The sequence below is a fragment of the Epinephelus lanceolatus genome, chromosome 8, assembly GCF_041903045.1.
Source record: "Epinephelus lanceolatus isolate andai-2023 chromosome 8, ASM4190304v1, whole genome shotgun sequence".
Taxonomy (NCBI): domain Eukaryota; kingdom Metazoa; phylum Chordata; class Actinopteri; order Perciformes; family Serranidae; genus Epinephelus; species Epinephelus lanceolatus.
The window spans coordinates 23,458,402-23,474,877 of NC_135741.1; the positions used below are offsets into that span (position 1 = coordinate 23,458,402).

The 16,476-nt window shown below is 41.3% G+C and overlaps 2 protein-coding genes across 2 annotated transcripts in view; both read right to left on the reverse strand.

Annotated features, from left to right (window-relative positions):
• Positions 1–14,482, reverse strand: part of LOC117258949 (homeobox protein Hox-C10a-like) — a 57,077-nt gene extending 42,595 nt beyond the window's left edge. The window contains 3 exon segments of the mRNA XM_033630207.2: positions 9,990–11,348; positions 13,235–14,067; positions 14,069–14,482. Of these exon segments, the coding sequence (XP_033486098.2) occupies positions 11,071–11,348; positions 13,235–14,067; positions 14,069–14,100 (1,143 nt within the window). The 5' untranslated portion in view covers positions 14,101–14,482 and the 3' untranslated portion in view covers positions 9,990–11,070.
• hoxc9a (homeobox C9a) lies at positions 223–2,802 on the reverse strand. The gene is made up of 2 exons (XM_033630216.2): positions 2,126–2,802; positions 223–1,066 (listed from the first exon to the last, which is right to left on the reverse strand). Exons 1-2 carry the CDS (start codon positions 2,667–2,669, stop codon positions 822–824), a joined length of 789 nt encoding a protein of 262 aa, XP_033486107.1. The 5' UTR covers positions 2,670–2,802; the 3' UTR covers positions 223–821.
• Positions 14,483–16,476: the final 1,994 nt, after the last annotated feature.

Sequence of the window (16,476 nt, forward strand, 5' to 3'; positions counted from 1 at the left end):
GGAGGCAAAATTATTTAGAAAACATCCATGTGTTTGCAACATGTAGCTCGCCCAGTAATGATTCGTTAACACTATTTTCTGCCGTTTTTATGGAGAAATTAGTTGAGCTGATATTGAATGGGACTGTGTTTGTTAGGCCCTGCCTGCAGCCATGTGCTAATTACTAAATGGTCGCCAACATGATCCCCACGTTGAGTCACAATGAATACAGCATACAAGCACTTAGTGATTATGTTTATATTTGCAGAGGTCTATATCTACACTCTATAGTTAAAGGCTACAATCAAAAAAAGGGAGAGATGCACAAATACAGCAACAACTATCACAAAAATACAAGACAGACGAGTCCGATCGCAGATGTTCTGTTTCTGTACAAAATACTACACCTGCACAACAACGTACAAAGGAAATAAAACATGAAAGATAAAACATTCACATCATAAATTATGGGTTTGTGAAATTCAAAAGAATTCAAGTATTCTCTTTCTTCAGACAGTTTTAACGTGTCCAAAACTGCACTTGTATAATTTCTCTTACAAAAAAAACAAAGGTATTTCGAAGTGAAAGCAGAATGTAATTATCTCCTTAGAAGTTTGTTTTTTTCTTTCCTCTCTTTTTTCCCTTAAGGTTGGAGACATAGATGTGCACTGGAAAATAACATAGTCAGCATCAAACAGCCTCGAAGTTAAGGTTAATACAAAAATCCAACAAAGTGATAAATATGAAGAGGAGAGGGGGGCATCATCGTGTGTTTTGGTACATCTGTGCTGTCCATGTGACTAGTGGTTATTATGGTTTTGTTTCTCTGACTGCAGTCCACATTATTGTTCTTTGCTGTCGGTCTTTTCTTTGTTCATTTTCTTCATCTTCATTCGCCGGTTCTGAAACCAGATTTTGACCTGCCTCTCGGTCAGATTCAGGACCCTCGCGACCTCGAATCGGCGGTCTCTAGTTAGGTACATATTGAACAAAAACTCCTTTTCCAGTTCGAGAGTCTGGTACTTTGTGTAAGGGCATCGTTTCTTCCTCGTGGAGCGGGCGTGTATCCAATTTGCCACAGGATTATCTGTAAATAAAAAAGCACAATAATAATAAAAATGGGACACACTGGGGCAACACTGTGAGACATTTTAAAAAGTGAAACGATGACAAATGATTACCACATTAGTGCTGAGCATTTGAAAAATGTGTCCCTGGGTTTATAGCAATTACCACAAGGTGCTACAATTAAAACAGTGTCTAAGCATGCACAAGTTTACCATTAAAGCTGAGCTGGTGATAAACATTTTAAGGAAAGATTCTAAGCTTCAGACTATCCAACCCTACACTGATTTGCTTCCTTGTCCCCTTGACTTGTGAGTAACACCGTCGTAAAATACTCAATGCGCTTATTCACTTTATTGGCCCATAAAATGGCCCGTGGTTCAAGCCTTTACAGGTCCGTGGTGAAAGTCCTCCAGTATGTCCCTACATTCCTCAAGTTGGCTGCAAGAGCCATGTGAATTTGTTTTGGATCCAGAGAGAAGAGCAAATTATTAATATGTAACTATATGCATATCATGCTCCCATTGTAATGTGGATGAAGCATGTAGCCTATTTTACCACTGGGGATCAACTGGAGCCAAAATGTTGCTTTTCCTTCACAAGAAGGGCCTGCATTGAAAAACAGGAGTGAAATCCGGCTCACACAGGGCTTCATGTGCCGTGTGTTATGGCACGGGGTCAAAACATGGTCGTAAAAATGCATCATAAAGCATTTTACTGATGAATATTATTTCATATGTCGGTTTAAGGTTGCTCGCTTAAAAAGAGCACCTTGCATGTTTTTAACATTATGCCACAGCCTTCCAAATTCAACGTCTTCCTGTAGGTTTGAGTCCATGTTTACAACCCCGTCTGGTTTTATAGCCCCAATATTAGCCCAGTAGCGTTTGTCTTTTATAGTTCCTAAAGCTTTCCCCCTAGCAGAGGCGATTCTGAGCTGAGCTGAAAAGGGGAGGATGAAACAGCTTATAATTTCACTTTATGCAGGATGTTAAAATGCCTCCAAGCAAAAGCAGTTTTGCACAATCCCAAAATCAAAACTCCCACCCGGCTGTAAAAGACTGTAGGAGCTTGAACTTACTCGGATCTAGCTCCGGCTTCTCGTCTTTATGTTTCCCTGAAGCCAGGAGCTCCGACTCGGGAGAGGGGATATTCTGCTGCGTCTTGTCTCGCATGTCAGTGGATGAGCAGTACAGATAATCCGTGTAGGTCCGTCCGCTGGAGCCGAGACACTCGGCGGCTCTGTGCTCCTGAAAGGCGTCGGGCTTCAGCCCATAGTGCCTGCTGTTCCCCGGATAGCCATGGAAAGGCACGGCGCCTGAAATCGGCTCCAGCCATGACCGCATATACCTCGAGTCTGTGCCTAAGTGAGGTTGGTGACTGTATGGATGGTAAACCACTGATGACTGGGAGTGTACAGGGGTCCAGGAGGTGGAGAAGACGGGTGGCTTGGGTGCGAAGCTGCAGGAAGGATAGTCGGCACACTCCGGTACTAGGGACGTCGGACGAGGGCCGGCTGGGTGCGAACCGGGAGCCGAGAACCGAGCTGCAGCAAGGACATCCTCGTTCTCATGGTTGATCAAGGAGTCCACATAATAATTACTTATGGGACCCGTGGTCGACATGTCGAAGCCTCCCCGACTCTTTTACATGCATCCGATTATTATATGGAGTGTATGTGTACTTTTTTATCTAGCCATAGAACAATCAAGGCAGGTAATTATTTCTCAACGCTTCCCTGGCTGCTATTGGCTGCCTCGGCGACACGTGATTATATTTACCCCCTCAAAAATTGTACAGTGGATCAATGCGCCACTTATCCTGGGATCCCAATGCACATAAATCGGATTAAAGAATATGCTCTTTTGCTCTTCCTCTCGGACGCATTAGAGGTAACTCCAACAACCGTGCTTCTTTATGAAGGAAACGTGCCTTTGTAGATCTAACAGAGGAGCTTTCTCTAGGCGCAGTACAGACCTGCGCACAATACGTCTAAAACCGAGCAAGGCACTATTTGATGGTGTAATCAATCTCTGTCCGGCGAAATCTACCGTAGCCCCGTGTTATTGCAATGGATACTATTACAGCATTAAAGCGTTTATTGAATCGTTGACGCCTTTTATCTTTATCAAAGCAGGAGCAGCACATTTGATAAAGTGAAGGCTTTATAACTTCCTGTGGAATGCTGTTTATTTCTTAATAGAGAGAGAAGCATTCACAGCGGCTGCAGGCAGATCAGAGAGGGGAATCAAAATCCAGGATGCAGGATACCAACAATTAAGTTTGCACCGTTTTTAACGAGGGAGCACACCAAACATTTCCTAAATGGGATCTGCGGAGATAGGAGAGGAGGGGATTCAGATTCTTGACAAGCAGCCCACTACAGCGGGTTATATTCGGCTAGTGACCGTCCATGTTTTTATGCCCATCAATAAATTTTAACGAGGACCATTTGATTGTTCATAAACGTGTCGTTAATAAGAACTGCATCCGAGTTCCTCGCTCGACATAAAACCACCACCACTTTATGCATGTGAAACAATATCTATCAAACAGCAAAAAAGGCCGAAGACAGGAAGCAGAAGACTGCAGAGCAGAGGAGGTAAAAAGGTTCGTTAAAGAGCTAACTAGATGAAAGCTTTCATAACGGGGGTAATGTTACTGTTGGATCTGATGGCACGAGTTTACCGTTTTTGCTCCCTGCGATATACTAGTGTAGCTTGTCAGTAGGCTGTGAAACAACCCTGATCTCTTCTGCAGGGCTGCAGCGACACAGCAAATAATATGATATATGATCAAGTAGGAGTAACCGAAGAAGTCACAAGTGCCACAGGGAACACAAATTAGACTAATTGTGGAATTAATAGTAAAAGTTTAGTGCACATGTGCAGATTGGATGAGATGGATGACAACATGGCTGATGCATTTTTAAATCCTAAAGCTGCACAGGTTATATTTCTGTGATGTAGTGACTCTAGTGCATGCGTGTATTTATACATTTTTGAGTAACGGTGATGCTGATGCGTGTAAATGTGATGACTTTTAATGCTGTGTGTGTGCATGTGTGTTTTATCTTTGTTTTTGGTGTGTAATAGGCTATTTATTTTGTGTGATGTGTATGATGACATGCGTAACGGCTGCTAGAAATATCCTTTTTGTGTCTTTACTGTGGATTAGTAGATAAAAGACAGAAAAAAAACTCAAAATGAATTGAATTCTTGCAAACGTAAAGATACAGGAGCTGAATAAAAGGATGAGTAGACCTGGAAAAGTGAAATAACTATGCCGGAATTAACTCAAACTGGGTGCACTGTGTTCTATAAATACAAAATGCCCCCAAAGACTAATAAAAAAATCACAATTTACGAGTGATAATTCCGTGTGTGTTGCATCCACAGAAAATAAAAACTGTTCAGTTCTGTGATTTGAAAGCAAATCTCGCCTTTGTCAGCGCCAAGCTACAAAGATCACATGACGTCACTAATTAGTTTAGACTAAATTCCACTTAAATTAAAATTAATTCTTACATTTGCTAAAAAATAAAGTTATCTAATACCCCAAAATTTGGACTGCATGGTGTAAAACTAAATGCAATCAGCGTACGCGTTAGAGAGTGTGATGTTTTGTCATGGCTGCTGAGTTCAGATTCAAGCATGAAATTTAAAAGGCCAGACGCCAGACCTTAACCTGGATAACGCCAAACGGTGTCCTGGTGGGCGCTGATGAATGCGCGCGAGTCTGCGGGGCGAGTTAAACATTTCTCCACATGTTTACAGAGATGCAGCCGTTTAGTAAATTTACCATATCTTAAATTAGGTCGTTTTTAAAGTTGTGTGCTTGCTGCAGGTTGAAGGTCTACGTCCGTTTATTCTGCTGCAGCCATTAAAGATGAATGAAAAAGCGCTCAGTGGCTATTTATTACCATAACATATGGTCATATAAATACATTATATAGCTTGTATCTATGTCCACAGTGATGCAGTGGATAATCATTTGCATTGTTTTGGGGTGTGATGCTGTGTTTGTTTGTATGTGTGTGCGCGCTAGTGCGTGTGTCCATTAATATAAAGAGCTTTTTTCCTGTCTTTTTTTTCTCAGTGTATCCATTCCAGTCGTTTATCCATGTTTGCTGTGTTATGATAATAAAAAACACATAATTAAATATTAATATCGTCTTGTTCCTTATTTGTGGGATTTCTGTCTGTTACTGTTGGTGTCTCTGAACACAAGTGGAGTTGTAGCCAAACCATTTAAGGTTATACTGCCGAAGAAATGCCTCTTCTCCTCTGTTGCCTTGCTAAACCTGTTCCTATTTATATTTTCACTTCTTCTCTAACGTGTTTACCTATAGAAACACAGCCTGCTATGGTAAACACAACAAAAAGTAGTGGCTTGGCAATTTCGTTTTAAACATATAGGATCCAGTGTCACCAACACATGAAAATAAAGACTAGATAATAAAGCAGCTGTGCATGTTTAGACAAATGAAACTGTTGGGGTTGCTTTTATCATCGTCTATGAAGGAGTCCATTTATTTCATATAGTCCAAAATCACAGCCTCTGAAGGCTTCAAAAACTGCAGGGCACACACACACTCTTTCCTTACACTCTATAGGTTTACATGACGCCTACTTTGTGTCTCCATCTGGGTACAATGCAATGTTTTGCCCTACATCTCTAAGGCAGAGTCATTCGTTAATCAATCAAAGATGATATCAGGCGAAACTGAACAGTTCGCCACAGTGTAGACTAAAAGTCCTGCTTTTAGATTTCTCTGATAAACTACAAAGTTGTCTTTTCATAAATGAACACTTACTAGACAGCTCTGCTTGTGCAGCGTGACGCAAAAGACAGGCCTATGGGGCAAATGTCTGCTCTGCATAAAGCCAGCTTTGCTGAAGTGCACAATGTTGGTTCTGTTTTAGATGTAACTTATTCATGTAAGCTCTTAAAGGATATACTTTAGTTGGACGCTGCCGCACAAAATCATTACAGTGAGACAGTCTGCGTGTATCCACGCCGCCGCAATGCAGAAACGCCTCAGATTAATTGGTAATTATTGGCAAAAAATAAGCGTTAAAAGCCCTGCGCCTTTAATCCAATACATACCGATCAAAACTCAGTGTTTGCTTCGTAGTTTTTAGTGTAAACATGAAATAAAGACAACTCTTGATCAAAGCAATGTCAAGTAAAATCATGAATCTGTCCGCAGATTAAACAACAACACCAAATATTCAGTATAAATATGTGAAACGTGGATATGACAGGCGGCATGTCGCTATATGTTTGTTATTATAATCATAAAGCAGATATAAGCACAGAGGTAGACCACCAAATAAGCTCCTGTGCATGTAAAGGTAAAGATGATCCATCTTCATTGTCAAGGGAGTCTCAACTTTGTTTTCACTCCCATCAGCACAGCCAGTTTCTGTCATTGCTTTGTGCTCTGTGAATCACAAACGAACGATTGGAGATATGCGCTGTAACATGACTTTCTTTCATCAGACACATACGGTCACATTTGCTGCTTTCTGCAACCTAATGACAGAGCGAAGGCACATCATTTATTCTGTCAGTGATAAATACAGCCTATTAAATGTAATTTCCTGCAAGAAATAGTCACACATACGAGGAGCGCACATGTCCATGAACCTCCGGATCACACAGGCCTTTCTCTCACAAACACACGCACACAAACACACAGTGCACTTTAACCAAATTAGTGTTTTATCTTTATACGCAACATTTGGAGCATATTAATCCCTATGTATGGAAAATACAAAGTGGATAAGTTATTTATAAGGAGCCATGTGCTGAGCGGAAAGAACCGCACAAGCAAAAGTTACTGTGTGATGATCTGAAAGGCCACAAAATGATGCGTATTCCCCAAACTGCATTACAGTGTCCTGTAACCAGGATAACCGCTGCATGTAACAGTTTCATCCAAACACGCCTCTTAATTATATGTTTTATTTTAAGACAGCCCCAAAAGCATTTCTAAAGCAAAACACTTGATAAAAGCCATCCACTTGTTTAGCACAACATGATTTGATATCTGTTACAGATCAAAATACATATTCTCATGAGACTAGGCCTGCCGCAGTGATACACATTTTGCATTTTCGTCCTTAAATAACAGATTTTCTTGAGTACAAAAAAGCGAAGTGACTTTGAGACGGTGCAATGATCCATTGAATTAAAAAAAAATCCTAATTTATGTCATTTTTGTAGTCTAAATGTTTCTGCGTAAAGCTAATTTGATTGCCAATTTCAAATCACGCAATGCAGATAAAAAAAATCAATAAACATTTAAATTAATTAATTAATTAATTTTAAATAATCCACATATTGAACGTAATTTCGCCAATAATGTTCACAATATAAAAACTGAACATTTTCCAGTGAAGGAGGTTACAGTGTTCTCGTCCTCTGGATTTAATAGTCTGCTAACTTCAACTTTAAAAACCTAGAAATAAAGCAGGAGGAGTTCATTTTCCCTAGATCTCACCAGAAAAGCCGATAATTTATGTCAAAAAAAGACGAGAGAAAAAGAAAAAAAGAGAGCCGATAGCATATTTGCTTCTTGTCTGATCATGCCAGTGGCAGTAACCCATCTTGAGCTGTCCCAAGGAAGTGGCTGACTAAAGCCTTCAGTTCCTGTGCGCAACTACAAAGTGAAATAAATTGCTTTATGTGTATATGGTTTTAGGGTGAATCTGTGCAGCTCTCGGGGCTGTTTCCAGCGCTGTAAAGTCTTTGTCAGTGATGCATTCCAAGGGAGACACTCATTCACAGGGCTGAATGAAAGTGACTTTGGATTCCAGACTGTCTCTTCCAGTTGCACCACCGCCAAAGGGAGCGAGGAGGAGGAGGAAGAGGAGGAGGAGGGGGGAGGGGGGGGGGGGGGGGGGGTGTTTGGGGGGGGGGCTGAGAAAACAAGGGGAAATAGTGACCAGTATAAACACTGGACTGGCTTGCAGGAAAGATGCTGACTGCGCCACAAGAACAGACTGTTCCATAAATAAGTTATTGTGTTTCTTTAAGATAAGCTCCTCATTTCCTGAGGACTTTTATTTTTCCATAGTGGTGTAGATTAATTTCACCTCTGATTAAAAAAAAAAAAAAAACATCAATTATTTTAGTAATCAAATTAATCACTGTGTTAGGCGGGTATTAAATTAAATAAATTGGGCCTATGTGTGATGGTCAGTGGCTCACTGGCTTTCTGTAATAGCTCCCGATATGAACAAATTAGCTCATACGTGCCATCAATTAGTCAAATAATTAAGTCCTGTTGGACTATTATATCATTTAATAGTGGGACTATTGGTAGAGAAAGAAGATACAAGTATTCTTATATGTAATCTCGGGCCACGCCTGAAAAACTCGGATCCTAATTAATAAAATTAGGACAATATAATGCATTTATAAAAGACATGCACGTATCATCAGCTCATTAGCAGGCGTAAAAAAATAATAAAAATATATCTTAACTTTAAACAAAAAAAGCTAAGAACGTTTAAAGCACAATATGAACTAGTGAAGCTATTTAACGCACACAAATGTTTGCCGGAATTTAATTGGAAAAAATAGGCCTCAGTTATTAAAATATGGCGTCTGATGGGATGACTGCTGGTCTGAGTTTCAGTTTAAAAGTTGTTATGTGTGTTTAAGTTTGTGGAAAATATTTGCTTCCATAATAAGAAATATATTTTACATCACACAGTGTCACGTATATCTTAATATAAGGCAAATTCTCAGTATAAAACTTTGCAGCATATTCGCACGCCATTTTGGAATAATACATTTCAAGCAGCCGTGTGTTAGTGTGTACAAGAACCAGACTTGTGCTCACATAAAGTCATGGAAATGTCAATACGCATCCATTTCCTGTTACAGACCCGGACTCATTTGGCAGGCAAATTAATGAGTCAAATATGTGACATGTATCCATCCATCTATCCGTCCATCCACCCATCCATCTGTCTGCTGGTATCTATCCATCCATCCATCTATTCAGATCATCATAAAGCAGCTGAAACCACTAAACCTAAGCAGACAGCCAGTGATGACAGATGCAATACAACACAGTCTAAAACTTTACCCCATGTTGTTTACAACCTATTCTCCTTCTGAGAGCCTCAGAGGGTTTTACAGCCCACCACAAAAATAACAGCAAAGAAAGAAAACGTCTCTGTCCAAGGTATTGCAGCTCAGTTCATTTACAATGCCATTTGCGGGGGACCTGGGTGACTATAGGGGGTAATTCAGCGGAAATTGTGCCCTTGATGAAGACGAACTGACGTAATCAAGGCAGTTTCTTGTTGCCGAGCCAGGAAGCCAACCCCAACAACATGAAACTACCTAAACCACGCTTCAGCTTCGCGCAAAAGGGGTTAAAATCCATGGAAAGGACAAAGCATGCAAAAGCCAAGAGAGGATTAACACTATTCAGCACAGAGAGAAAAGGCGAGTACCAGCACAATAATACACAACATGGTCTGCTACAGCTGAAATCAAGCTACTTTCTAATCACATCCTGTAGCTGACTTATATAGCCCGGCATGCCTCTACTTGTTTGCTCTTAAAAATAACTAGCCTTAATATGCTATTGTTATAATTCCATAAATAGCATTATAGCAGCACAGCACAACCATGTATTCAGCTGCTCCAAATGAGCAAAACTTAAATATTCAGTCACAGTAAGTATCCAAAAAACACAAAGCAAAATATTCAGCAATCAGCATTTTTCTTTCAGTGACATAAAAAAACAGAAAACCAGCAGCAGGCTGACTGATATCAACAACTTCATATAAACTATCGACGTGTGCAGGCGTGCACCATGCCTGCCACAAGAGCTGTCAAGCAGGCTCCCACTGACAGATGTGGCATACTTTCCAAAACAGGAAATAAAAATATTACGTAGGGAAAAAAATGAGTCTTACCTTCAGTTGCCTCCTGCAGATGCCTTCCCCCGGTGCGTTTAGTTATCCACGTGTTTTCTGTGATGCCTGTTGTTATTATTGCTCCTGCAGCCGTCGCGGTCGCTGTCCCTTTTATCCACCATCTTTCTTATCTCCTGCTCCCATGAAGCTCCATTATCCCGGGTGGAGGCGGTAGCTCCTTCCAGCCCAGCGCCTCGGCTCGGATCCTGCACATTGCAGTCCTCTGCTGTGTGGATTAGCCCTCCTCCACACACACCTTTAAACGCATCTTTACTGCTGCAGCACATTATATTTGCAGATCATAAAATCCACCCCCAACGCTTTCCAGGGCGAACCTGACATTAGAATTTTATGACCTTGACTTACTGTGGTCACCTGGATAATATTTAAATCAACGTTATGGTCTCTCACTTCTATTAAAACTGCCATGATCTCCTTTCTCTCATCCGCAGTGTCTCTCCCTCCCTCTCATTTGCACCACCAGGGGTAGGACAAAGTTGGTAATACCTTTCCATTTCCCCCTCCTTTTATTGTTTTGGAATCGTTTGCCATGACATAGCTTAATATCGTCTTGTGCATGCACGTTACACAGCACGGATATGCCACAGCAACAGACACCAACGAGGAAGCTGCACAAGTGGCAAAAACATTCATTATAGCTCAGCAAAGTGAAACTGCTTGCATGCCACGAGTTATTTATAGACTGATTGAGATTGCCTCCTCCTTTCGTTTGGTTCATGTTATATTATAATTATCATTGCAAGGTAATAGCACCTCACTGTCCCAGTGCTGCTGCAAGTGTTCACCTGGAACTCTGGTCTACTCTGCAGCGTTTTATAGTTCATATAGGAAGGCACGCCGTGTGTGTATGTGAGTGTGTGTGTGGTGTGTGCACATAAAGAGAAATATGATAAATGATTAATGAATGCATTATAAGATGATACATGCATGTCTGGTATGTCTGTCTATGTCTGTGCATATGTGTGTGTGTGAATGTGCATGTATGTGCGTGTGCGTGTGCGTGTGTGTGTGTGTGTTAGAGAGTGAGTGTGTGTGGATGTACGTGCAGGTGTATATCTCATCAGGAATAGTTAAAAACTGCACTGTGCTCCCGTTCTCGACTCTCCCTGTTGAGCTTCTTGAGCTTCATGCGTCTGTTTTGGAACCAGATCTTGACCTGTCTGTCGGTCAGGTTGATACTCCGGCTGATCTCCAGGCGGCGCTCCCGAGACAGATACATGTTGAACAAGAACTCCTTCTCCAGCTCCAGCGTCTGGTGCTTTGTGTAGGGACACCGCTTCTTCCTTCCACTTTTGGCTCTCAACCAGCTTCCCGTTGTCTTTTCCGCGGATAAATCATCTGCCGGAGCGAGAGAAATAACAATGAGCAAGTGTGGCCAAATCCCGGACAGTAATATTGTGCAGAGATCATATGCAGCTTCATAAGCTCCATCAAAGCACTGGATGCTCTGTGTGCTGGATGTACACGCCCATGTCTCACATGCAAATACAACAGCATTCATCTGGATCAAAATGAGGAGTTTAGAGGAGCAGGTTTACCTGGGTGTGGACTCTCCGCGACTCTCACTTGAACAAATTAAACACGCCGTGCATCCCACCTTTTGCTAAAACTCCCACTGCTTGCAAATTGCTTTTGTGTGATGTACAGCTATAATTAGATCAAATCAAAGAAGGGTGTGTAAGCACTTCTTTTGTCTATGTTGGACCTCAGACTCCCATAAAATGTTATTACCTTAGCACGCCGGAGCCAAATGTAATTTTTGGGAGGTTCATCCCAAAACAGAAGGAAGTCTCTGTAGCATAATACCACATTCAGAAAAAAAGATAAAGACAAAGAAACAAGGCATGTCTGTGATAGCGGGGAAAATCACGCTGCTGCACATTCAGTTAATTTCTTGATTAGGTTGCAGACTCCAGGGAATAACGCCTCTGTTGCTAGTACACATACACACACACACACACACCAGCACAACATGCAGGTTACAGTAATAATTACCCTAATGTGAACACTCAGTGTGTGGCCCACATTTAATCATTACCAAAACATTTAATTCAGTAATATGGGATTAACACGACACGCGCGCACATACACAGACACACACACACACGCACTCAAAATGACGGTCCCATTGCCTGGCTACATCTTCTAATTAAATTAAAATAAAATAAAACGAGCATGTTGGTCGTCGTGTATGAAGCTAGATCCATAAATAATACAACAAACTGAGACTAATTTTAAATAAAAGCGAAAGTAAAACGAGAGACGTGCAATAACATCAACTGCAGCTAGCATCAAATTATTATTATTATTATTATTATTATTATTATTATTATGTGTTTAAAATATTAGCAATCGGTCATTACCGTTTAATAAAAATCAGTTTAACAGTTAATTTTCTAATCATACATTTCGTGGTTTGCTCAAACGGAAAATAAAAAGACAAATTCGGTTTATTCTCATCAAGCTGCCCCCGTTAGCACCGACGAAAAGAAGGGAAAATAGTGCACCGGCGTGGACTTAAACTTTTAAAAATTATGTTGCAAATACTGGACTGAATTATCTCGAATTATCGTTGCATCCACGCAGAAAAGTGTAAATGCATGTATGATAGATGTAATGGTGACAAATGTTCCCTGAGGTTTTAAAATAAGCCAGGGCATTGTGACAAAAGGGTTTCTCAACTGTGGAGCAAAAACCGTAGAATTTTAGGTTGGCTCAATACCAGCATTTTGAGGCGTAAAATGGTGCTGTTAAAAATGGTTACGTCTCACAATGTAAATGACCCATGTAAGAGAGAGAGAGGGAGTGTGTGTGTTTGTGTGTGTGTGTGTGAGAGAGAGAGAGTGTGTGTGTGTGTGTGAGAGGGAAAGTGAAAGAGTGATATGTGTGGTTGTGTGTGAGCGTGTTTATTTCAATGATAAGTGCCCATCTCACATTCTCACATTAATAGAAAGGTGTTAAATGCCACGGGCACCATAACCCCTGCTAGGCGAGGCAGTCAAATGCCCATATAGCCTACATGACTGCTATCAAACACAAGTCTGCATTATTGGACCATGACGCAACACAGCGTGCCCTCACAGCCATGACAGAATTAATGCACGTGCGGAGTATTTTTAAAAATATCCGTGTGTGCATGTGTGTATTTGTGTGCATGAATGTGTACGTGTGTGCGGAAGGAAGAGGAGGAGGAGGAGGAGGAGAAGTGGGGGGGTAAAGTCTACCTTTTAATTCCCCGTCCGAGTTATCTGAACAGCTGTCACTCTTGGCCTTCTCTTCCTTCCTGCTCTGACTTTCATCAGTCTTTGCAGCAACCTCCCTCGTTGCCTCCTGCGCCGCTTTGCTGCAACTTATTCTCGATTCCGATGTTGATTCAACAGATGACGCCAAGTGGGTCAGAGAGAAGCCGGAGGGGAACTGCTGGTCGTCCTGCTGCGGCCTCTCTCCGTTGTACACCTGGAAACGGCCGCTGGACGAGGCGGTTTGCTCAGGCCGGCAGCTATTGTCCCCGAGCCGGATGTAAGTGGCCGACTCTGTTGTCTGTTTCGCCTTATTGCTGTCATCCTGATAGAGGCAACAAAACGCCTCCTCTTTGACGTTGCCTGCTGGAAACGAGCAGGGCTGTAAACACTGGGCAACAGGTTGTTCGTCCCTACTGGTTTTGGAGCCTGGGGTCCATGTGGCCAGCTGTGTTGACAGGTAGGGCGCATCCTGGAAGCCGCTGAGCGGCAGAGCGCTCGGAGGAACCTCGTCTCTTTTGGAGAGTGAAGATGGTCCAACCTTCCCAATGTTTCTCATCACTGAATATCCGTATTCTGCAGCTGAGTGGATGTACATCCCGGGGTTGCTGGAATAACCCTCACCCCTGAAGGAAGATGATCCTCCCATTAAGGAATCCATCAGGAAGTTACCGGGCGCTATGTTATTCGGACATGACATTTTTGCATTTGGCAACACAGTGATCGTTTGTGGTGTTCCACTGCTCTGAACTACGGGATTACTCCAGGAGAATAAGGACAGTAGGATGCTGACATCTTTTGGAGGGGGGTGCAAAAATATCAGTAACATAATTATGGATGCTGGGAGACATGTCATGTGATTTTCAGACCAATCGCGGAGTGGAAGTGGCCTTGATGCTCCAGACTGACGTGACGTCAGCGCGGTCAAGTTGGGGAATCTGGAGGGTTTTTGATGGAGCAAGAGCGCCACCCAGCGACCATCCGCTGGTCAGGACAGCAGGCCCACACCAGAGGGAACAAAGGGCGGCTGCTGCAGCAGGATTTTTTAAGGGCACCTACTACGTGGCTTTTTTAGTATTCTAATTCGTTTTAAGTTCAGAACTTCAGATGATTGAAAGAAAATTAATTCAGACAACGTGTTGATTTCCTTTTCGTCCTGGAGCCAGCGCTGTGGAGGTGAAGCCATCGACCATAAGACAGAGAGTGCATTTTGTGTCTGTTGTTTTTGTTTGTTCTCATCGGTTTATTTTAATGTTACCACCAATTTAGCAAGGTAAGCTGTGTGCAGGTGTGTTTTCAAAAAGAAAATCTTAACATTAATGCAAACTTCTTTATGATTTTAAAACTGCAAAAATCTTAAAATACGCACAGTAGTTTTCAACCATTCACGCTGTGAAGTAGCCTGAAAATAAAATGTTCGACTTTGCATTTGACCCTGCTAAATTTAAGAATGTGATATCTTATATTCATTTTACTTGCATCTTTTTGTCTCTGCAGCAATACATTTCAAGCATTAATTACGAATACCTTATACAGCGGCCAGGTCTTTTATTTTGACGCTCAGATTATTTATATGCATTTGTTTTCTTTAAATGTCTTTAACACTCCAACAGAATGACACCAGAGTTCGTTAAAATCAAACATGTTAGATGTTTTTAGACAAATTATTTAACTTTCACAAGACTTGGTTAATTCATGAAGCCGCATTTGGTTGTTTAAGCGCTTCTATTCTTGAAATGAGCAGCAAAATATTAACTAAGCGGTGGAATTTGTACGATGGTGGATGGTGTGCCTGTAAGATTTTTTTTTATTATTGTGGTGTAAAAGGAAACTAAAGCATGCAGAATTACGCCATGCGCAATGTTTATTCTTGTCTTTTTTTCTTTTATTAATTGTTGATACAAAACATCTCACTGCCTGATAAATAATTCATTGCATACCTGAGCTATTGTTACACACAGTACTGTATTATTTTAATGATCTGTCTTGTTGCTTATGTGTGCTGTCAATATATTACAGCTCTGAAATTAACAGTCTTCCTTTGCATTGTCGTTATATCGTTTTCCAATCCTCAGATTATGGGTCAGAGGAGCTGGTGTGTGAATTAAATGTGGCTCTTTTATTTAAATGGATGCGTATTTGCGCACTGAGACTTCCTTTTTACAAAAAACAAGGTAATTACTCATCACTTTCTCCTCAAAACTATTCTTCTCGGGTTTGAATTTGTCTCATTCAGGTGAAAACTTTCTCCTAAATATTAATCAGTAGCAACAACAATTAACAAATACTGTGCTGCAGCCGAAACCAGCCAACGATATGGTACTGGTGCGAAATTTGAGAACTGTGAATCTGAAAAAATGAGCCTGTTACACTCGCCACAGTCAAACTGACTTTGAATACGTAATTTAAAACATCTAAATAAAAACAAACCATTACACACTAAAGTTATTGTGGCATCTCCTATCAGCTGAAGAGATACTAAATGCGCAAAATGTTTGTTTGCACCAAATAACGCGGGGGACGCTGCTCATCTGTTGTATTCATGTTAATACAATGAAGTTAGTTTTTAACCCACGTGATAAATTTATTTTATAGCTCCCTGTGTTGTCTTCAGGGGTGGAAAAAGCCTCGTTGTCTTCGTATCGTGTGTCATGTGTTGATTTGTTTTGGCCTGTGTTTTTTTGTGCTGCAGTCAGGACGCTTTGAAACATTCAGTCCAAACAAAACCCGTCTGGTTTGTCGAAAAACTTCAGATACAAATACGCTGTTGCAGAAACCTCACCAGTTTCTGATTCTCGCCTCTGAAAAAACGTCATACAAAATCAACCCCACGAGGTTTAATAGCCTACTTAATTTCAGATTTTCTAGATGTGTTATTTCTATGATTTCCCATCTGAAAATAGCCACAAAATGTTCAGTGAGGCTGCAGTAATGCAACATGGCCAATCCGTATAAGGTTGCAGGGCTGCCACAGAGCTATGTCTCATCAGCATTTTGATCTTTAAATAATTGGATTGCGTTACCAACAGATCAGCAGCAAACATTTCAAGACTCCTAACACAGATAATGATGACATGCGTTTAGCCAGTTTAAAATGCTGGTTGAAATCGGCCACCGCAGCTATGCGGGTGTGCTTGGTTTGGTTTGTGCGAGGCGTGCACGCGCGCCCGCCTGTCTGTCTGTGTGATCAGTTCAGAATCATTTTCAAAGGCAAGGCCAAGATACGT

Bases quoted from the DNA above. Each gene is read 5' to 3' on its own strand.
- hoxc9a (XM_033630216.2), bottom strand. From the start codon at position 2,669: ATGTCGACCACGGGTCCCATAAGTAATTATTATGTGGACTCCTTGATC. The intron at 1,067-2,125 runs GTAAGTTCAAGC...TTTTATTTACAG, and splicing joins GAAGCCGGAGCTAGATCCGA to ATAATCCTGTGGCAAATTGG.